This window comes from Vigna umbellata, chromosome 1 (assembly GCF_029865625.1).
Source record: "Vigna umbellata cultivar VRB3 chromosome 1, Vumbellata_1.0, whole genome shotgun sequence".
Lineage (NCBI taxonomy): Eukaryota > Viridiplantae > Streptophyta > Magnoliopsida > Fabales > Fabaceae > Vigna > Vigna umbellata.
Window position 1 is genome coordinate 73,294,590 of NC_142165.1, and position 23,750 is coordinate 73,318,339.

At 36.8% G+C, this 23,750-nt stretch overlaps 2 protein-coding genes across 2 annotated transcripts; both read right to left on the reverse strand.

Annotated features, from left to right (window-relative positions):
• Nucleotides 1-340: 340 nt before the first annotated feature.
• LOC124841896 (AP-1 complex subunit mu-2) lies at nt 341-8,128 on the reverse strand. Its single transcript, XM_047318274.2, has 11 exons — nt 7,739-8,128; nt 7,352-7,498; nt 7,194-7,256; nt 6,915-7,091; nt 6,741-6,844; nt 3,446-3,553; nt 3,216-3,312; nt 2,997-3,094; nt 2,686-2,827; nt 2,110-2,232; nt 341-877 (listed from the first exon to the last, which is right to left on the reverse strand). Exons 1-11 carry the CDS (start codon nt 7,865-7,867, stop codon nt 779-781), a joined length of 1,287 nt encoding a protein of 428 aa, XP_047174230.1. The 5' UTR covers nt 7,868-8,128; the 3' UTR covers nt 341-778.
• A 4,143-nt stretch (nt 8,129-12,271) lies between these two features.
• Nucleotides 12,272-22,643, reverse strand: LOC124841901 (lysM domain receptor-like kinase 3). The gene is made up of 11 exons (XM_088104193.1): nt 22,489-22,643; nt 16,711-17,210; nt 16,401-16,604; nt 16,134-16,273; nt 15,949-16,038; nt 15,638-15,743; nt 15,313-15,464; nt 15,133-15,230; nt 14,871-15,009; nt 14,652-14,750; nt 12,272-12,436 (listed from the first exon to the last, which is right to left on the reverse strand). Exons 1-11 carry the CDS (start codon nt 22,641-22,643, stop codon nt 12,272-12,274), a joined length of 1,848 nt encoding a protein of 615 aa, XP_087960319.1.
• Nucleotides 22,644-23,750: the final 1,107 nt, after the last annotated feature.

The following is a 23,750-nucleotide window of genomic DNA, read 5'->3' on the forward strand; positions in this document are numbered from 1 at the left end:
TTGGAGAAGTTAAAATAAGATCATTTATAAGAAAAAACAATACAAAAAGGTATTGTGCATAAATAAATTTTAAGTTTCAGAAAAAATCAATTTGTTTTACTTCTTTTTCTTTTCACTTAGTTAATAAGATTTTGTCCAAACTATACAATTTTATCTATGCTGTATAAGCAATTTCATTAACTTTTACGCTTTCTAATTCAAACAAGTAGGATTGAGAATCGATTTATTAAACAAAAATATATAATGTGTGCCAGTATAATACAAATTCTCCGAATAATAGTATTCTTAATATGATAAAGAAACAAAATCACAACATAATTAATCTGTAAAACTTTGTAAATAGATATTTAAAAAATGCATTTGTATTTATCGTTCATACATAGCCGAGGGACAATTATTCCCTTGTGTATAATTGGTCTATAGAAGTAATTTACTTGGTAATACAAAACCCTATAATTCTCTTTAAAAAGAAGATCAAATTACAAGGAGAAGATGGAAAAAGATGGACAGATTGTGATTACAGAAAAGGCCTAAAAAACAAGAGGGAGAACCAACCATTTTCCCTATCAAAACAGATTTGACCGAAGGAGCTTGATAAGAGTTTCTGGCTTACACTTTGCAACTAATGATTTTCAGCTGGCAGCATCTTTCAAGACAATGAGTAACTTCTTATTTGATGCGGTCGGCACAAAAACTAATTTCACCTGAGATTCCCTTTTCCATCAACGATCATTCAATGAGACAAATATTTCGGGAATACAAAACAAAGATACAAATCTCAAATGAGCCTCAGTTCATACTCTCCAGCCATTGTTATGTATCTCACCCATGGAAGAGCCTGATACCCACTTTTCTCAATAATCTTCAAATATCTTACCTACAAATCAAAACATTTACACGGTTGAATAACTCCTCGATTAATTACGCAATCATAACCTAAATTACTGAATTTAAACATCACAGTAGTATCTCCAGACTAAAAAAAATGGAAAATGGCCTATGTTCACATTCATGCTAGTTAAGTTTATTTAATATTCTAAATTTCACAAAATAAAATAAAAGTACATTTTCAAAATTGTGTAAACAAATATTTTTGAAACAATAACATTAAATAAATTGGAGTTAGCGGAAACTTGTTTGTATTTAAATTTACTAAGCATACTTTTTATATTTGAATCCAGAGAAAATATATGATAAACTTAACGATTTTCGCATAAAGTCATGTGAATATTGATGTTTCGTTCAGATTACCTAGTCATATTAGACAAAACTATTAATTATAGAAAAGTTATAAATATGTGAATAATATTATCTCATCTATTTATGATGTCAAGTTCTTTCTTCCCATAATCCCATTAGTAATTAATAGTTATTTTACAATTTAATACTATCTATAACAGTCTTTGTGACCGGAATATCAATTCAACCGTGAACACGAATGTATTTCAGGAGATTCATTGAGTTAAATACAATCGTTGCTTATTGCATCGAGAAATAATCAAAATGACAAGTGAGAAACCAACAGACAAATAAAGGCAGTGAAAGTGTGAGCTATACGATGAAGTATGGATACCTATCTAGTTTTAAGTGATACAGTGTTTAACATACTCCACTCCTAACCCTAACTCCCTAACATGTCAGACACTCCTGATTAGGCGTTCCATAAAAATGTCAGCTCAATCAACACTTAAGCCAACACCCTATGAACGAACATGCCCACTAGTAGTATTAAAAAAACATTCAATTGTTGGAATTCTTTTGTAAAGAAACCAAGTAGTGATTGTAAAATAATGTTTCTTAATTTTTTTAGAGAGGCTCACTATCGTAGGAAAAAGATGAACTTGTAATAATATAAACATATTGATTATAAATTAAACCGTTAATATGATCGTATTTCATTCCATTTGAGCTTTTTTTGTCTCCTATATAAGTAGTGTGCAACGTTCCAGTATCCCATATTATGGATCTTAGGGTGTTGGATTATCGTATCCAGTACTGTAAGAGACAGTGATTATAATAGAGGAAATATTCATCTTTAAATATGATAGAGATGCATATAGGAATAGCAATTTTCAGAATATATGAAAAGTGCTGTATGCGTAGCAATACCTGAATTCCAGACACAGTGAAATATGGTATCTCAAATTTTACGCGTATGGGAGCTTTTCTCTCGGGGGTTGCTTCCTCATCTACAATACTGGGAAGACGAAACTCTGCCCTTAACATGTACTCCTGACATCAAATAACAGAACTAGATCCATTAGCTCTCAATCAAATTGTGGCATCAACTATGGACTATGATACACTAATACTTCAATTTGTGTTATGTATCCGTGCCCAACATTCATCCATATTTGATACTTTACTGATACTTATCAATGAAGTATTTATCTACAAAACAGTAACACTTTTATGATGACAATAATTTATAATTTTTTACTTTGACAACATTTAATACATTTGATTTTAATTTGTATTTAAATAAAGGAAATTATATTTTAAAGAATTTTATACATTTTTCAATAAACATATATCACGTTTCATATTCTATTATTTTCAAAATAAACTGTCCTATTATTTTCAAAATAAACTATACATACGTGTTGTATTCGATACACTTATCCATGCATCATAGACTATGGGCATTATTCGTCGGTACAATGCAAATTCCTAGTGAATTAATACCTTGCCTCCTGGAAATGATCTTATTTTCCAGATTAATGCATCTTTTTCAGGTGCATATGACGCAGAGCCCATTGAAGTCCGAACATTTGGATTGGTTGCATCAGCAGGGACAGGCAACTCGACCTCAACATTTGTGGCAGTACTGAAAAATTCAATTATCTGAGTAGTTGTAAAAGTAAATACATATAATAGTATAAATCTAGAGAAAACACGCAAAGACAAAAATTTAAGGTAAGCAGTTCTCCATTTTTCATGAAGGAAAAATCAGATTAAAAAGAGATAAGAACAGGAAAAGAAAAAAATATCAGTACCTGCGTTCCTTAAATTGACTCCTAGCTTTTACCATAATCTCAATCCGGCTTTTTGAATGGTTTTCAACTTGTGCTTCCACCCAGATTAAAGGCTTAACCTGGGAACAGAGATCAGAGAAAATAGACTTGGAATACTTCTTTCTCCAGTATGAGTGTAATTATGTATTTGCTATGTCATTGCTAAGTCAGAATTTTGTTTTATATCATGAGAAAATGTACCTGTGTACTGAGCCTATATGTCATTAAATCAAATGATCCATCAGGAGGGATAAAGGAAATCGTTCGGTCATTCTCAAATCGGGCCAAGCGCACACACCTTTGTCATTTGTCAGCACATAATTTGAGAGTTAGTCAAGAATAGACATAGACATGCTTGTAGAAAGTATATATTCAAATTTGCACTCAGTTATCAATCAGTGAATATTAGGAAGAGAATCAAGCATACATACTGATGAAATTTGATGTCCTCCAAGTCAATTGCTTTTCCTTTGGTTGTTCTACCTTGTGCCTCTAATAATACTCTGTCATTTAACCCAAGTTTACACTCAGGCATACCACTGCATTGTACAAGCCATGGATTAAATATCCATGATTTAGATGAACACTCAAGCACATAATTTGAGTATACTAATAGATACTTCCAAATGAACGTACAGTCTTTCTAATCCAAAACATCTATCAACTGTTAAGGTAGCCTCTAAAACGAGCCAAGTAGTAGAACCTATGTTCAATGTAACTAATCCCTAATCATGTACAGTTAGCACCAGCTCCTAAAATTCTTTAACAGTACTGAATGAATGAAGCAATTCAAAGTCTAGTCAGCAAAAGAAAACATACTCCAAAATACTATTTTCATTTGCATTTCTCGGACTTTAGCAAAACTCTATAGCAGTTTTCAGAAATGTTGGATACAAGGAAGGAAGAACATCCAGATTCATCACACCTATGAAGCCCAGATACTCCAAAAAAATGGGAAAAATATTGATATCCTACCTGTTTTGGACACTGATGCCCTGACTACATGTTCAAAAGTATTTGGATGCAATGAATCTGATTGTGTAACTCAGATATAATGAATTGCATGCTATTGCATAGAGTCAATCCTTGTTTTAAGTTAGTCAAGACTGATAATGATATGAGCAGAAACTGTACTTTTTGTTATGATTATGAACAGTGGAAGAAATGGACCAACCAGAGCCAAATAATGAGGGTGGACCAAACTTTAGAATCTCTATCGTAGGAAATGTTTGAGAAAGAATAGTGATAGATGCTGAATTGGAATGGCAATGGAGTGCGACAAATGACATCTGGGGTTTAGTTAATTATATAAGGAATAGAGGGAGAGAAAGGATGGATGATGAAATTATTAAGAAGAGAGACAATCAATGAGAATCCTCTCTTGGTGAAGGGCCCACTTTGCTGGGCTTATAGACTTATTCTATCAGATATTTCCTCTATTTTTGCTTTACTAAATGGTTTATGCCTAACTCAACTTGTCAATGGCCCCAATAAAATATGCTCCCCTCATACATATTCATGTGGCCAGTCCAATTTCTTCAAACGAATTCGCCAATGGAAAGACTAGGGAGGTTCACTGAAACATATTGAGCATAGAATTGGCTACATCTAAACGAGGTACATTCATAAACCAAGAAAAAATATGTACTGGATTTGCTAAATGAGACTGGGTTGTGAAAATGTAAAGCATTAGAAACTCCTACTTGGAACAGAGACTAGGAACAAATATTTAACACAAAACTTGTGTGAAAGAGAGCTTCTCAACCCTGTCATGCATGATAATATAAAAAGTATGTAAAAGTGGTTTTCCGTAATTAGGAAAAGAATACTAACAATTCAATTAGATGTTAAACCTAACTACCCTAATCACCAGGACTAGAACAGTTTGTATCTGTTTATAGAATTTTGATTTGACAAAAAGGGTCACAAGGAAGAGGCTGTAAGAAGCATGGGGACTTGCAAATAGAAGCATGCAAAGATGCAAATTGAGCTGGGAGAACCAGGGGATGTCTACTCATTATTGCACTTTGTTGAAGGGAACCTTGTTAAAGCATAGAATAAGAAAATGTGTAGAGCTTGTAGAGTTTAGAGGGAAAGAAAAGATGATAGAATGGAAATAACTTAAGTGAATAGCAGTATATCCTTCATGCAAAACATCCATATATACAAGTGAGCACTGTTTCCTAGGCTAATCATAAGTAGACTGCTACTTCCTAGACACTAATTTTAATTTATATGAACAATAAATGCAATTAGCATGTGAGAGACACATGAATCACATGTGAATATTATGACTATCCCCCTCAAGCAAAAGCTTACTAAGCTTTAAGCTTGCTACAAATAAACACCTTAAAAATAGATAAATTAACATGGGATCCAGTGCTGGAGACATTGGAAAAATGACTATTGCTGGAGAGGCAGCACAACAAAATCGCTTGAGTGATTACAGTTATGAATAGATTGTTAAAAGTAACAGAATATAAAACTTCTCCAAATTCACCCAAAACTGGAAAAACATCAATATCTTTCAAGGAGATAACAAATCAGATTTCAGTGTAAATGGAAAAATGTACTTGAGATTAGCTAAACAGAATCAGAGAATTCAATAACAAATGTAAGAATAAGATCAAATACACCAAACACACGTCCACACTGGAGTTGACACAACTACGTACTGGGAGGCAATTGGAGAATGACATGACTGAGAATTTATGAAAGAGATCAAACAATAGAGGTACTGGAGCATAACTTCTCTGAAGAAATTCAACGACACTTGAAGAATACCAAAAATAGCAAGTGGAATGTTTTTCAGCAGTTGCTGGAAAGGTATCTAGGAGTTGATGCATGCCTAAAACATTGTAAGTGAAAAATCTCTACAAGCTTGTTAAATCTCCAGCAGAACTTGCTAGAGCAGTTTGCAATAAAAATCATAGGAAAGATTGTCAGTGATGACAACTTGCTAGAAGAGGTTGCCTACTGGAAACTTCTTCACCACAGAATCTTTTTTCGTACCAATAGCCATGGTTATCAAACTCTCAAGTTAACTCGTAAACTCCGTTCCCGTACATGGCTTCCGAGTTAACTCGGAAGTAAACTCATTTTCTGTGTAAACTCGATAGAATCGACTGTGAAATCGGTAGAATCGTGTAAAATCGCGAGTTTAGAACGATTCTGCGAGCTTGAAAGTTATATATTTAATGAAATGCATCAAAATTAATGACAATAATTCATGTATTTATGTTTTACAATATTTATTTTTATGAACAATATAACTATAAATTTTATTTATTTAAAATTATATAATTTTGTAGACTTATTTGAATTAAGATATTATTTATATAATTTCTTTTCATATGAAGTAAACTCTTAGGAGTTTACGAGTTGAGTTTAGGAGTCGAGTTTCTGAGTCGAGTTTACTCGACTCTCACGAGTTTACTTGAACTCTCGAATTTGATAACCTTGCCAATAGCTTTCCCTGCTCACATGTTGGTCCATGCGTATGTGTTTTTAAGGGAGCTACATTTTAGATATTCAGAGTAACCAGAGTGCACTTTTGAGTTTCTTTTTTCCATTTTTGTCTAGTTAAAGGAATTCCTGATCTAACCCTGCCCTCGTCCTCTGAAGTTTTTAAAAATGAAAACTATAGCACTTAGTGTTAACCCAATTAACTAATGGCCCATGTCAATGGTTTGAAACTCCAGTTCTCAAAGAAAGTAAAAAGCAAACCTCAGATATGTTCTCATCTTCAATGCCCCAACCACATCTGACCTAATTATTTGCCCATTGCTATTGACAAGTATGTTAACACTCTCCACCACATCCAAGAAAACCTGAAAAAAAGAAGAATATTAGGTGGTAGTCTCGACCATGAAATTACAAGTCAAGATAAACTCTGCCCACCTCATTTTTCTTGTAGGTCACTCCTTCACTGCGCCAGGATACAGCATTTGTCACAGCCATGGGAGGTCTCTGTGCAACTTCCATTTTATAAGCATCCGTCTTGATAAACTCACTAAGAATCTTTGCCTCAGTATATTGCGGGTAGCCAAAGTCCATTATTTCATCAAGTAATTCATACTGCAAAGGACATATCCACAATCAAGTAATTCATAATTTTGCCCGGAAGGACTAATTCAGCTCTTAAACAAACTGGTGTTCAAAGGGACACAAGCATTTTACCACAACAACAAAGTTATCCCTTAGAGATTCCTCTTCCAATTCTTCAAAATAATGCTTAAACACCTGCCTCAAAGACACGAACCATTCCTATCAATCATTATCGCTATGACAAAACCAAGCCTTCAATTCAAAACCATAATTAGAAATAACACACTTACATCAACAGTTCGATGTAGGAAGAAAAGAAGGCTAGCAGCATTGCAGTTTTGCCTGGTAGCCGTCATGAGGAAAATATTGCTATGCTGTATAAACAAGTAGGTCACGCCATTATCAAACACAACCGGATCGTGAGACTGCGGATCCCCCTGCAACAATTTGAAAACAAACTTCACTATACAACAATCATAATTTTCCATTCCAATTCCACTCCTATTAACATAAAATCCAGCCTAGGTTCGACAAAAAACATTATAAACTGCATCAGAAACAGCAGAAACAAATTGTTCAAAACAGGAGCTGAAACAAAGAGAATGTAATTGAGACGCTACTTGGTGCTGAGTTATATAAATAATCATATCATAGATTGGTGAAAAGAAGGAATGAACCTCTTTTTCAATGAGTTTGGTGAAGAAGCGTTCGGCTTCGATGGCGGTGACATCGCCGCGGTAGTCGCGCCAAATGAGGACGCGGCCTTTGATGTCGAGAAGGAACAGAGCAGAGACTGCCCCTGCCATTGGATTGGATCAGATCGGAATCAGAAGGGATTGGGATCGGACGAGCGTTGCAAAGAGGGAGAAACGCTAGGGTTCAGCGAGCCATGTTAGAAGCTAAACCATGGCTAGAGTCATTGGGTTTCGCTCACTGCGTGCGTGTAGGAAATGGAGCTTTCGATTTTGTTTCTTCTATCTATCGCTGCAATGCAAGTCCGATTCCATTCAAGGTGGTGATGGGTTGAAACCCAAGAGCGACTACGAAGTATGTACGACGACGTTCTATCAATAAACAATACGATAAATGTAGGATTAAATAACAATTTAGTCCATCAAATATGTGATTTTGTTTTTTGTTTTCCTCCAATTAAATTTTGTTTTAGATTTGGTTTGTGTTATTCTAAGTTTTCTAAAATTATAAGCATTATCAATCTTCAACAAGATGGAAAAGAAAAATCAGCAAATCCAACGTTTATAAAGTGAAAAAGTTTGAAGTCTAATTTAGTATGAATTTTCCAAATCCAGTGTCTAATCAAATTTTTTATAAAAAAATTAAAAATAATTTTATTTCATATCCAAATTGCCATCTTCGATATTTAAATTTCAAATCACTACATTAAATTAATATTAAATTAAATTGCATAAAAAAATAAATTATTTAAAAAATTACAATAAATTATTCTATATATTTAGTTTTTAAAAATTGGATTGCTTGTAATTAAATATGCTTCCACTATAACTTTTATTGGTAATAATTCAAAAAATCCATATAATTCAAATAATTTAGAGTAGTTCAATTTAATTTAATTTAATTGACTTTCATGATGGAGTTAAGCTCAAGTCATTCAAAATAATTTTACAATTTAATTCTTTCAAATTACTTTTAAAGTTTAATACAATTTTAGAATAAATATCTCAATCCATACATTTTGTCTAATTTTTTGAATTATACATCAATATGTACCTACTTGCATCTATGTATACATGGTGTATAGTGGGTTTATATGAATAAATGTTGTAGAAATAATGAAGGTTACGGTGGAACTTGCAGTTGAACTATATCAAGTGCAAAAATATTTATAATTATCCCTTAAAAGTTATTATATTATCTTGGACGTCTATACTCTATAGTAGACTCAAAAATATAATTTGTATTACAATACAGAATTGTCCACTCTATGATAAAGTTATATATATATATATATATATATATATATATATATATATATATATATATATATATATATATATATATATATTATTTTAGGAAGATATGTATAAATTATTTTTATAGTGATTAATCGGAATAAATGGAACTAACTAATCTGTGGATTATTTTATCTTGCACAATTTTTTTTGTTTCATTTAAATTCTTGATATAAAACCTTAGTTACAAAGTAATTTAATCTTCAGTGAACATATTATTAATTCTTCTTCTTTTCTTAATTTACAATTTAGATAATAATAATTTATCCCTTCATTTATTATTAGACTATGTTATTTTCTTCCTTCACCAATTCAAATTTACCGGTGTTAGGTGTTTAAGGAGATCCTGTAATGATTGCACACTTTCAATGCAACATTTTTTTTTTCTAAACAATCTAGTTTGTTTTCGCAATTTACTATACATATACGAGGTTTTCCCGTAGGCTTCTCTCATCCTTTTTAATTTTTTTTCAATTTTAATTCTTTTTAGGAAACACTTACATAATTAAGAAGCAATTTCAATGCATTGTATTACCAAAATATCGTATTATAAATTTTGAAATATTTCATAAAACCTCCATCTTTCTTTTTTCATATTAATGTCTCAACGAATTAATATGTTCAAACATGGTTAATTCTAATTAATAAAACCTTATTGTTCAAATAAGTGTATTTAAAAAATATCTTTTAAGTAGTTTGTAATGGAATTTGGTGAGTTTGGTGGCAATTAAGGAAAACTAGACATGTAGAGTATGTTGAGGAGAATCGAGTATAATAACTCCAACATTAACATGAACTTGGTTATAGTAATTTTTTATTCTCTTTGATATATGCACAAAACAACGAGTTAATACCATAAAGAGATGATGAAAGTAGAATAGTATTAAATGTTCCAAACAACCATATTCTAACATATCATGATAATAGATGAATTTTGACATAACTCCACGATATTATGATTATAAGAAGCTTGTCATAAACAATCCATGATTTTAATTATAATTGACAATACCATGTTTTGTTTTATCTAATCAACCTAGTAATGTGAAACAGGAAATATAAGACTACATGACATAACTAAGACAAACTTAGAAGAAATTTAGACTTTTCAAGCACTAGAAGACTAACCTAAGCAAAAAATAAGTACACTCAAGTATTTTCAAATTCTCTCAAATCCCCTCAAATCCACTCAAAAGAACAGAGCCTAAGTGAAGTAAACAAAGTACACATGACAAAAAAAACGCACTGATATATAGAGATTCTAGGTGAATTAATTATCTTGTATGAAAAAAGAGAGTCAAAAATAGACCTCTTCTGTAAATCTTTCAACTATGTGAAATTAATCTCTAAAATAGAGAGTATCTATGCTTTATATTTTCTTTGTGATAATTTTATTATAAAAAATTTCAACAATTTCTTATATTGAAGTGACAAAGAAAATATTTATAATAATTGATTTATGGGTTAAATATGTTTTTAGTCCCTAAACTATCAAGCGATTTTGGGTTTAGTCCCTCTTTCAAATTAAGGTACATTTTAGTCCTCCTTCTTAAGGAAACTTTGATTTTAGTCCTCCAAACCCAACTGCGTTAAAAAAAGGTCGAGGTGGCTAACGGTGAAATTGTACGATTTTTTTTTCTGACATTGAGTCAGTCTTTCTCAGCTTTTCTCTCTCGCTCTCCCTCGTCTCCTTCATTGAGTTAGTCTTTTCCACTATTACCTCTCTCTCTTCAACTTCTCTTTCTCTCTCATTCCTCCAAACCCATTCCAATTCTCACTCTCATGGGTTGTTACCTCTCTAACCCTGCAAGCTGTGGCTGGTTTCATGTGTCAAGTTTTGGAAAAGCCCATTTTCTTCAACACTTCGCGAATTACATTAATATTAATTACAACAGGTTCATTAAATAGATGCACCATGGGCCTTCTGTGTCTGTTTTATGTATCACTCGGCTTTTGGAGTGGCATTCAATAAACCTCTCCCCGAGTCAGCGAATCTCAGTATCCAAGTCAAAAGTTTGCTTCTAGGCAAAGAATGAAATTCATTTTCTATCCTCAGATTGCATGTAAAGATTTCACCAGCTGAAATATTTAAGACAGGAAAAATAAGGTGTATCAAAGACAAGCTGTATCCTAAAGTTATATTATAGCATTATAATGAAACTCATGAGATTCTGAAAAACTACCAGATTATGGAATAAGGAAAGGTTTCAATGTTTTGCATGCTCTTTCATTCTAGTTCCCTTCAAATTCCTCTGCTGCTTGTATCCATATGGAATGGGAAAGCGAAGCCTGTTTTTGGGAATACTCTTCTCAAATTTCAGATCTTCTCCTCTGATCATATAGATATTCCCTGTTTTTGGTATGGTTAGGTCAGCTGGGTTCCTGTTGACCATGCATGTGTTTCCAGAGATGATTTTACATGGCACTGGGGTTTCATGATTACCATTAACTTCCAATTAGCCTCGGGTAACAATCACTTCCCAATCTCCCAATTCCTCATTTTATGTTGCAGAAAAGGTTTTAAGTTGGAACTACAGTGGCAGTTTTGTCCTGATCCTTGTCATGATAGTATAAATAATGGCCTAAGTAGGAATGAGAGAGAAAGAGAAGTTGAAGAGAGAGAGGTGACAGTGGAAAAGACTGACTCAATGGAAGGAGACGAGGGAGAGGGAGAGAGAAAAGCTGAGAAAGACTGACTAAATATCAGAAAAAAAAATCGTACAATTTCACCGTTAGCCACCTCGACCTTTTTTTAACGCCGTTGGGTTTGAAGGACTAAAATCAAAGTTTCCTTAAGAAGGAGGACTAAAATGTACCTTAGTTTGAAAGAGGGACTAAACCCAAAATCGCTTGATAGTTTAGGGACTAAAAACATATTTAACCCTTGATTTATTAGTAAAAATATTCACTATTAATAAAGGAAACTGAACTTGAGATAAACTAATATAAAAAATAAAAAAATGTTTACGGTTATTTCTGTTGATGATCTAATATAAAAAATAAAAATGTTTATGGTTATTTCTATTACATATGTATAAGTCATTGACAATTTGATTAAGATTTGTAAAAATATTTATGAACTATTTCTAAAACTATTAGACAACTTTCATATACTCATCTACTAAATACCTTGTTGGAAAGAACTTTTGAAAAAGCTTTATTCAACTCTTCTCCTCTTAGAGTTGAAGCAATAATTGCAAACCCTAATCTTCATCTTCATCTTCATCTTCCACTGTACAGCCCGCTGAAGACCTGGCTATTTCCACATAGGGATGCTTCCCACTCTATTGAGGATATCACAATCTGAGAGAGTGCTCCAATTATATCCCTCATTTCGGGCCTCTCTATTGGATCTTCTTGCAAGCACCACTCAGCTATTTCTGCCATCTGCAACATTATATTCATATCACACCCAATAATATACATTATAATAATAGAGATATTTATTTTGGTAATTAATATGCTTTAGTTTAATATTTGGTCCCTATTAGGGGTTTGGTTCAAAGTGATCCTACCTTTTAAAAAAGTTTAGTAAAGTTGCATATTTCGTTAAAAAATATTCAATCTGGTCCTTTTCGCTTACGCCGTTAAAAACATAACAGTACAAATGCCACTGTGGCCAAACCTGAGTGAGCTTGATGAATACGTGGCTGAAAGAATTAAATACAGAGAAAGAAACGTAAATGACTGTTTGAAGAATTAAATGCAGAGAGAGAAACGTAAATGGCTTTTAATGGTTGAAGAAAGAGATAATGATGTATTGATTAGAGATAGAATATTCTTCTGGACATTCCCCAACAGTGCACTAGTTTTATACACCTACCTTCAGATTTCACCCTTTATCACCCTATATACTATTTCACTTAATAATAACTCAATAATGATATAATTTTTGAAACTCATAAAACTAGATATTTCACTGTTAAGATGATATCAATATAACTAAAACAAAGAATCCTTGCTTATTAACAACAAAATCATGACCATTAGATAACCTCTACACCTCTCTCATCAATCTTTATATCTTTAAAGAAAACTACTTTAGCTTCCCTAAACATATTTTATAGACCCAAAATTTAAAATCTGCATAACGAAAACCTTAATTAGCCTGTAACCCTTCACCATTCTTATAATCCACCCATGCAACCCCATAATATCATTTGCGTACTTTACCTATCAACAAGGGACATAGCAGCACATGCACAACAACAATTTCATGCACTTGGTATTAACCATATTATGATTTCCCTCCTAAGGTAGGTACCACGAAAACCATTAAATTCCAATATCAAGAACCCCTTTCTAACTCTCTGGATTCCAACGTCTACACTATACAGGAAGAAAATATAATATTTCTCTTCATCTTACCTTGGCCCCCACATGGATTGAAACTCTTCACTTGCAAAAAGAAAACATGCACTCATACCATTATGTGATGACAATACATTACTCAACATTTATACCACTTTCATACCTTTAATACCCATCAAACATTCCATGCAATTACAAAATAATAATTTATTATACCCATAAACCTATGTTGGTATCTCTATTGAGAGCACAACCCATCACCAATGCACTCTATTGTCATATTTCACTCATACAACACGTTAACACTTCCTGCTCTACTTACATTCTTAATAACCTAGCTAACGCACGACTATCCTCCAAAGATTCACGATATGCACTTATCCCTTACTACAAAACCACATGCACTCTAATCCTTCAACCAGTGCATTCATATTCTGGGAATAACATCCCAAACCATTTTTTCCTTAGCAACCCACAACCTTCCAATTGGGTATTCTCTATCCACACTGTTTTTAAGATTAACAAGTTTCAAAGGAAATACATCATGCTCAATCAATACATCAAAAAGTTAACTCCCCTTACCTGGGTTTTTCAGTGAATTCTTTAAATGCCCCTTGGTTCCTAGAAAATCCCGTGATTGCAACAAGGGCCTTGCACAACTCCTTGGTACTGACAATCTTCTCTCTATTACTCATTACGCTCATGGTGGAGGACAAAAAGTGGTGGTTTCTCTCTTGCGCACTCTCTCGAGTTGTTTTGGAATGTAGTTTAGGGTTGCTTCTTATTTCGCACACAAGTCGTCGGAGGCCGCGCGTTCTTCCTCCCCCGTTGCCATCGTCGTTGAGGATACCCAGCTAGTTGCTCCCCCGTACCCCCGGGTCTCACCAGATTCCCTCCAGTACCCACCAGGATATGTCGGTGCAGTTCCCCACTGGTCTTGGTCCGACAGTGGTGGTTGTTGGGATTTGCACCTAACTTACATCATTTCAATTTTTTTGAAATATTTACATAGTGCAACCTCTTCAAACGTGCCACACATTTATCAAACTGCACAGCTCACTCAGGTTTGGTCACGGTGGCATTTGCACCGTTATGTTTTTAACGGCGTGAGCGAAAAGGACCGGATTAAACATTTTTTAACGAAATATGGGGTCTTACTGAACTTTTCTAAAAGGTATGATCACTTTGAACCAAACCCTTAAAAGTAGGGACCAAATGATGTATTAAACCTTCTTTTAATATTTTAAAACAATTATTTCTAACTTTTACGGCCATAGATGAATCTTAGTACCTTGTAGACATCTTCCATCCGATAGCTTGCTTCCAGATTCTTATCTATGGCATCTTCTAAGGCAATCTCTGGTTCATCATCTTGGAATATTTTATTAACCTGAAAGTCACGAAAAGAAACCTCAATCAAAAAATTTCAGTGAATGAGATTGTTCACTCAGCTTTCAGCCAAGGAATTTCAAACTGGACCAATCATTTTGATTATTTCCTCAACACTTACAACACTAATGAGTGATTTCATTTTAATCTCGTCTTGGCTTTCTCGGAATAATGCTCGTTTCCCTGTTAACAGCTCTGAAAGCACCACTCCAAACGCAAACACATCGGTTTTTGGGGTCACTTGAAGCTCCTTAAGAGACCTTAGAAGGTGAAAAACAATGTCAGAATGAATAAATAAAAAGATTGTGCTCAAAAGAGGTGTCTAGCTTTTGTGTTATAATGGAGTGAAATTCTAGTGATGATTGAAATGCATAAAACCTTACTCTGGTGGAAGGTAGCCTGGTGTTCCTACAAGTCTGGTTGCTATAAAATTTTCATCATCGGTTCTGTCTACCAGCTTTGCAAGTCCAAAATCTCCAACCTTTGAATCCAATGTCAAGTACAATGATGAGAACTAAATTTAGCACACAGACTTGATTGGAGAAATGTAATTTGACAAGTACCTTTGCTCTGAACTTGTCATTAAGTAGAATATTGCTACTCTTTATGTCACGGTGCACATATCGTGCTTTTGTATAGTCATGTATATATTCAAGACCTTTTGCAGCATCCAGTGCAATTTGAACCCTAACACTCCAAGAAAGAGGCTGGTTCCCTGTTCAAGTATCATGCTTCAAATTTCTCTAAATATATCTTATAACTGTTTACATTTTTTCCTGAACTAATCAATAGCTTTGTCAAGGACAAACTCTTATAATTCTTCTGCTTCTGTGGTTTTTCCTGGAACAGTTTTTGCGTTTAGTTTTGCTAGGAAAGGAAAAATGGTACCTTTTAGTAATGGATTATGAAGATGATCACTGAGAGATCCATTTGGAACGTACTCATACACCAAATAGAGGTCATCTTCTCCGTTTGCATATCCCAACAGCTCCACCTGTAGTAGTCATTATCAAAAGCACCGTTTTATTTTTCTCAAAACAAACAACACACTTTTATTTATTGCATTTCAACATGTTTAAACTTAGCTTTGGACATTGATCGAATTCTGGCTCTTTGATACATCATATATCAGTGTTATATTCAAACAAAAGAACTCTCAACACCTGGTCAAAGAAAATATCATCAGAACTGTTACTTACAATGTTGATATGGTGGATCTTACATAAGACCTTGAGTTCTGCATAGAACTCTTTAGATTTATTGGACCTCATTTTCTTCACAGCAACTTCCTGCAGTTAAATGATATATAGCTTTTAGTCAACACACCAAAGGATGTGCTTGCATTGCTGAGGATCATTAAAGAATGTACTTGGTATTTGCGTACCTTGTTCCCTAATACTCCAAAATAAACACTTCCGTATCCACCACTTCCTATTCTTCGACTTTCATCGAAGTTATTCGTAGCCTCTTCAATCTCCTCAAGGTTGTATACTATTGGTCTTTCTGATTCTAATGAAATTACATCTGCGCCAAAATTTAGCATAAGTATAACGGTCTTTCTCTTACAGTGTATTGATGACAGAGATTATGACTAAAAAAAATATATTTGAATCCTAAGTTGCATCTGTTACCAAAACTGCAATTCAGTTACCTTCTAAACATTCCTTTTGAAAGTTATACTTTGAGGAAATAGTTCTATTGGCCATTGATCTTCTGGAGATAAGGTGTGAATCTTCACTGATCATTTGATTCACTTTATTTACCCTGACAATGAGAATGATGGTTGTAGTAACCGAAAGTAATGTCACTCCCGCTAAGATACCAATTATTGTTGTTGTCCACTTAAGTTTCTTTTCTGCAAACAAGGTAAACAGGTAAATTTTGCACACAATTTATATAAAAAGGTAAATTAGTAAATCATGCATTGTGGAATATTGCAGAGGAAGAAGCAGAGAGCTCACCATTGACAGCAGCAGTACTATGTAATAGCCCTTTGGATCCCTTGGGAACAAACAGAACCCAACCAGCGTCTATGAATTTAAAGTTCGGAGCCAGAACCTTGTTCATGCTCATTATGTCAGCCAGTGAAGCATTTAGCAGATTAACAATCATTGTTGGTGTATCATCTGGCTGAACTGTATAGGTGACAACAATTTGAGAGTCACTTTCTGAGCACCCACATGGAAGGTGTATTGCTATATTTTCATCTGGATTCAATGTACCATTAACTGGCCAAGCTTGGCCACTGAAAACGAGGTTTGAAATATTCACAAAAGTGTCATGTGGCCTTACTTTGTAGGTGGTGTCATAGAAATATCCGCTAAGGTCACTCGTATGTTTGCATGAACAAGGTACTGTGATGAGGTAGTCTTGTTTGGTGCCATGTTTTATAGGTGTGATATGGGAAGAAGTAACCGAGTAAAAAGAGGCAATTTGCTGAATGGTGAGATTATGGGATATGATAGAGGAATAAAAGTGTATGTTAGGAGAAATAAAGGCGGGAAAGGAAGTTAAGAGGGAAAGTCTGTTAGAAGTTTGTTAGAGGGGCAAGATAGTATAAATAGTAGTAGAATAAGTGGAGAGGGGTTTTTTTTATGAGATATTTTACTCTTGGGAAATTAGACTGGACATTTTCCAGTGGAGGAAGGGAGGCTTCCTTGGGATTCTTACTTGTCATTCTGTTTGACATACTTTACAGAATTAATGAAATACTCATACATTTAATTTCTTGGTTATTGTTTGAGTGTTGTGAGAAGGGAGAATTATCTGTTACGGCTCTTTGCCTAAAAGAACCTAACAGATTTGGTCCGACCTGCCGGATCCAGATCGGAGGAGTTGCGCGATGGAGAACAAGATGAATGCACTGGAGGAAAGGTGGGAAGGAAAGTTCGAGTCCATGGAAGCCATGTTGGAAGAGATTCGAGAGGAGATGAGAGGAAGGGCTCGAGACGGGAATCGCGACCGTGGAAGACGATTGGGGAAACATGAGAGAAGAAGGAACCAGGGAAGGAGTTCGGAGGGCAGTCATTCGGTTAATGGAAGTCGAGAGACGGAGGAGGACGAATCGGAGGATGAATCGGAGGAAGAAAGGGCGGATGTACAGAAGAGTTGGATGAAGAGAGTGGAATTACCCACTTTCGAAGGGATCGATCCGACGGGATGGATTGCGAGAGCAGAGAAGTTTTTTGAAATACAGAGTGTAACTGAAAAGGAGAAGATGAAACTGGTGTACATTTGCATGGAGGGAGAAGCGAACTACTGGTTTCGTTTTTGGCGGAAGAAAGTTAAGAAACATACCTGGGCGACGTTAACGGAGGCGATGGTCAGGAGATTTGGAGGTAGACACCGGGGAACGATCTTCGAAAAATTAGCGGCAGTGAGACAACGAGAATCGGTGGCGGAATATGTTCGGGAGTTCGAAATCCTGGTGGCTCAAGCGGATGGCGTGACGGAGGAACAGTTGCTGGGGTATTTCTTTGCGGGACTCCAAGAGGAATTAAGGGATCTTGTCCGACCATACGACCCTCGCGATTTATTAACCGCAATGGAGAGGGCACGAGACGTAGAACAATCGGGGCTGATATCGAGGGTGATCAAAGGAGGCGCGGGGAGTAAAGGAGGACCAACGTGGGGAAAATACGCTGTCAGTGGGGGAACAGTGGCTAGCACGGAGATCTATCGGGGGCCATCGGAGGGACGCACAAGCAGCAATGGAGGTATGGGTCAGAAGAAAGAGGCAACGACCAGAACCGCCGGTTCGAAAGTCGAAAGTACGTCCGGTGGTGGCGGGTCGAATCGCGGAGTGCGAACACTGCCATATTCGGAATATCTCAAAAGGAGGGAGGAGGGCCGTTGCTTTCACTGTGGCGGACCGTATAGTCCCGGGCATCGCTGCGCAGAGAGGAGTTTTAAGGTGATGATTATGGGAGCCGATGACGACGAGGAAGATGCGGAGACGATGGAAGAAGCAGAACAGTGTTGCATGGAGCTGTCGGTCTATTCAGCCGGGGGGGTGACGCAATCCAACACCATGAAGATGGCTGGATGGGTTCGAGAGCGGAGGATCATCGTATTAATCGACAGCGGGGCGAGTCATAATTTTATCTCAGCTCACTTGGTCGACGAACTGAGGTTAGAGAAAGAGGAGACGCCACCCTATCGGGTATGTTTGGGAGATGGCCAGAGAAAGGAGACACAAGGGTGTTGCAAAGGGCTGTCGGTGGCGTTGGAGGGAGCGGAAGTGCGAGAGGATTTCTACATATTTGATTTAGGTGGAGTGGATGTAGTGTTGGGAGTGGCGTGGTTAGCAAAATTGGGAGAGATAAGGGTGGATTGGAAGAAGATGACATTGAAGTATGGGTCAGCAGATGCTGAGGTGGTGTTAAGGGGGGACAGCACATTAATGAAAAAATTAATTACCCCTGAAATGTTGCAAAAGGAAGCTGAGATAGAGACAGTGGCGGTGGTATGGAGTATGTATAAAGCTGAAACAGCAGAGGGACAGCTAAGGGAAGAAGACTTAACCATCATGCAAAAACAAAATTTAGAGGAAATTTTGCAGGAATTCGAGGTAGTGTTCGAGGAAGTGCAGGGACTTCCTCCTGTCAGGCGGGTTGATCACCAGATAACCCTTAAAGAAGGCACCGAACCTGTAAACGTAAGACCGTATAGATACCCTCATCTGATGAAAGCTGAAATAGAAAAACAGGTACAGGAGATGATGGGCTTGGGCATTATCAGGCCCAGTAACAGCCCATATTCTAGCCCGGTTATTTTAGTTAAAAAAAAAGATGGGAGCTGGCGTTTCTGTATTGATTACAGAGCTTTAAACAAAGTTACCATCCCAAACAAATACCCCATACCCGTGATTGAAGAATTATTAGATGAACTTCATGGAGCAGATTTTTTTTCCAAGGTGGACCTTAAATCGGGGTACCATCAAATACGGATGAAGGAAGACGATGTCCCAAAAACAGCGTTTCGGACTCATGTGGGACATTACGAATTCCTCGTAATGCCCTTCGGCCTCACAAACGCTCCGGCCACTTTCCAGGATATGATGAATTCACTGTTGAGACCTTTCTTGAGGAAGAGTGTGTTGGTCTTTTTTGACGACATCCTTGTGTACAGCAAATCGTGGGAAGCTCATGAAGATCACCTCAGACAAGTGATGGAGGTGCTGCGGCAACATAGGCTATTTGCAAACAAGAAAAAATGCGAATTTGGTAAGAGACAGATTCGCTATTTGGGTCATCTGATATCAAAGCAAGGAGTTGAGATGGATGGTGAGAAGGTGTCAGCGGTGACTGATTGGCCAGCGCCCAGATGTATCAAAGAGCTGAGAGGTTTCTTAGGACTCACCGGTTACTATAGAAGATTTGTAAAAGATTATGGGAAGATCGCGAGACCTCTCACAGATCTCTTAAAAAAGGGGAAGTTTGAGTGGACGGAAATGGGGGAGGCAGCCATGCAAGCATTGAAGAAGGCAGTCACTACTGCTCCTGTACTAGCTCTGCCTGATTTTTCACAGGCGTTTCAAGTGGAATGTGATGCTTCCGGGAAAGGAATAGGAGCGGTATTGTCACAAAACAAGAACCCCATAGCTTATTACAGCAAGGCATTGTCAGAAGGCTCATTGGGCAAGTCGGTGTATGAGAAGGAGTTGATGGCACTGGTGCTAGCCATTCAACACTGGCGTCCGTATTTACTGGGAAGACGTTTCAGTGTATTTACAGACCAGAAAAGCCTGAAACATTTGTTGGAGCAACGCATAACCACTCAAAACCAGCAGAACTGGTTAGCAAAACTCATGGGGTATGAGTTTGATATCTATTATAGAACGGGAGCTTCAAACAGAGTGGCCGATGGATTATCTAGAAAAGGTGAAGATGGGGGAGAAGGGGATAAGATGCTGCAAGGTATATCCAGGCCATATTGGCCTGATTTTCAAGAGCTTTTGGAGGAAGTAGAGAATGATGAAGGACTGAAAAAAATAATGGAAGAGATAAAACAAGATCCTGACTCCCATCCCGCTTACACCATGGAGAACGAGAGATTACATTTTAAAGGACGGCTCGTGCTTTCAGAGAAGTCTGAATGGATACCCAAGCTTTTAGCAGAATTCCATGATTCGACTATAGGGGGCCATTCAGGGGTATATCGAACATATAGGAGACTCGCTCAGGCTTTTCACTGGAGGGGTATGAAGAAGAGGGTGACCGATTATGTAGCTGCTTGTTTGATCTGTCAGCAACACAAATATATGGCATCATCTCCCCAGGGGCTTCTACAACCATTGCCAATCCCCAAGGCAATATGGGAAGAAGTAAGTATGGATTTTGTGGTTAAATTGCCAAAATCTCAGGGGTTCGACACGATACTGGTGGTGGTGGACAGGTTGAGCAAATATGGGCACTTTATCCCCATCAAGCATCCTTATACAGCAAAGGTAATTGCAGAAATTTTCGTAAGAGAGGTGGTGCGATTGCACGGGATACCCGTATCAATTGTTAGTGACCGGGATCCTCTCTTCATTAGCATTTTTTGGAAGGAGCTGTTTCGAATTCAGGGCACCAAATTGAGAATGAGTACTGCCTACCATCCGGAAACGGATGGCCAAACTGAGGTATTGAATAGGATATTGGAGACCTATTTACGGTGTTTCTGTTCAGAACAACCGAAGGCATGGAACACCGTGTTAGCATGGGCTGAATACTGGTATAATACCAGCTATCAAGGAGCAGCAAAATGCACTCCTTTTGAGACGGTTTATGGCAGAGCCCCACCTACACTAAACAGATTCATTCCAGGAGAAACGGTGGTAGAAGCGGTGGCACAGGACTTACAAACGAGAGATGAAGCTCTCAAGCAATTGCAACATCATTTGGCTAGAGCGCAAGAACGGATGGTGCAGTATGCGAATAGAAAGAGGAAGGAGTCTAGTGTGAAAGAAGGAGATTGGGTCTTCCTTAAGATAAGGCCCCATAGACAAGTGTCAATGCCAACCAAGTTGCATCCCAAACTGTCTGCTCGTTATTACGGACCTTTCTTGGTTGAAAAACAAGTGGGTCCAGTGGCTTTTAAATTGCAGCTGCCAGAAACAGCCAGAATACACCCGATCTTTCATGTGTCACAATTGAAGAAAGCTGTAGGGGAGAATAAGGTGGAAGGAGAATTGCCGGAAGAATTACAGGTGCAAGGTCCATTATACAGACCTTTGAAGGTATTGCAGAGGCGAGACAAAGATCAACAAGGAGAAAAGGTGTCCCAAGTTCTGATCCAGTGGCAGGAGGGTGGAGTAGAAGGAGCAACTTGGGAAGAGGAACGGTACATCAAGCACCAGTTTCCGGATTTCAACCTTGAGGACAAGGTTGCTGAGATGGAGGGGGGTATTGATAGAGGAATAAAAGTGTATGTTAGGAGAAATAAAGGCGGGAAAGGAAGTTAAGAGGGAAAGTCTGTTAGAAGTTTGTTAGAGGGGCAAGATAGTATAAATAGTAGTAGAATAAGTGGAGAGGGGTTTTTTTTATGAGATATTTTACTCTTGGGAAATTAGACTGGACATTTTCCAGTGGAGGAAGGGAGGCTTCCTTGGGATTCTTACTTGTCATTCTGTTTGACATACTTTACAGAATTAATGAAATACTCATACATTTAATTTCTTGGTTATTGTTTGAGTGTTGTGAGAAGGGAGAATTATCTGTTACGGCTCTTTGCCTAAAAGAACCTAACAGGATATGTGGTAGAGGGAGGCATTACATGTTAGGATCTTAGCAGGGCAACTTAAAGGAGACAAATTTGTAGGTTTGATTGAGACCTGAAAGGCAAAAACTGTGACAAAAGAAGTTGCCAGAAAAGGGAAAAGAAATGGAAGAAGAGGAGTGAGAGAAGCCATAGTTGTGATGTAGAAACTCCCCTGGTGAAGGAGAGAGAATAAGGAAAACATCGTACCAGTTTTAAGGTGCATCCCTTGTCCTTGTCATCACATGGTTGTTGATTCTTTCAAGAACTAAACGATTTAGGCCTCTATGTTGATATAATCTGGGACGCTTTTCTTGTAGGTTTAGAAAGTTGTCAAACACAACATTAACTATCGATGATTGTCACCTTGTACTAGAGGCAACTTCCCATCGTTACTCAATTGGCAGCACATGCTGAACAATGAAAAGTTGATAAATTCAATTTTTAAATAATGTATCCTTTAGTATTTAAATGTTTAGATTCCTAATGACTTTTTGGTGTTGTTTTTAAGATACATTTAATGTTTTAAAATATAAGTTTAATGTCTCTGTATGTCCTTATTTTGGTCCGAAATCTCATTTAAGTCTCTTTTTTTTTTGTCGTCTCAATTGGATCCTCATTTTTGTAAAATTGGAGCAATTAAAGGCCTGCCGTCAAATTGGACAAACGGCCGTTTAATTGTGCGTTACCTGTGGACAATGTTTTCACTAATCACACGTGGAATTAAAAGAGTTTTGTATTAAAAATTTGGATTGAATCAGATTTAGGGAAGGGCAAAGTGGAGAAAATGTAAAAAAAATTTAAGTGCAGCCCCAAGGTCGCGTAAGGGAAAACTCTTTCTCATCTCTTCTTTGTTCCAGTTAAAAGCAAAACTCCAAAAGCTTGAAGCTTCTTCCCTTTCTCCTTTGACGCAAACAGACTCAACGTTGGGGGAGAGAATATTCTGCGTTTTCGAGCACAGGCAGAGACCTTGTGGAGGGGCAGCGGAGGCGCGACGATAACAAATCGATGGAGCAGCAAGGTCGCGGCGACTGCACGAGGACGTTGGTCGGTCCGCTTCGTGGTGCAAGGAGGGAGGGTTCGTTTCGACATCTCAATGGCCGTTCTCGTGGGTGGTGCGGATCACGTTCTTGGTTGAGTTTCAGATTAGGGTTTTTTTTAAATTGAAATTAGGGATTTGATTCATCTGTTTTCTCTGCAGATTGATTCATTTGGGAATTAGGGATTTGATTCATCTAGGAAAGGTCAGGACTTGGGATTG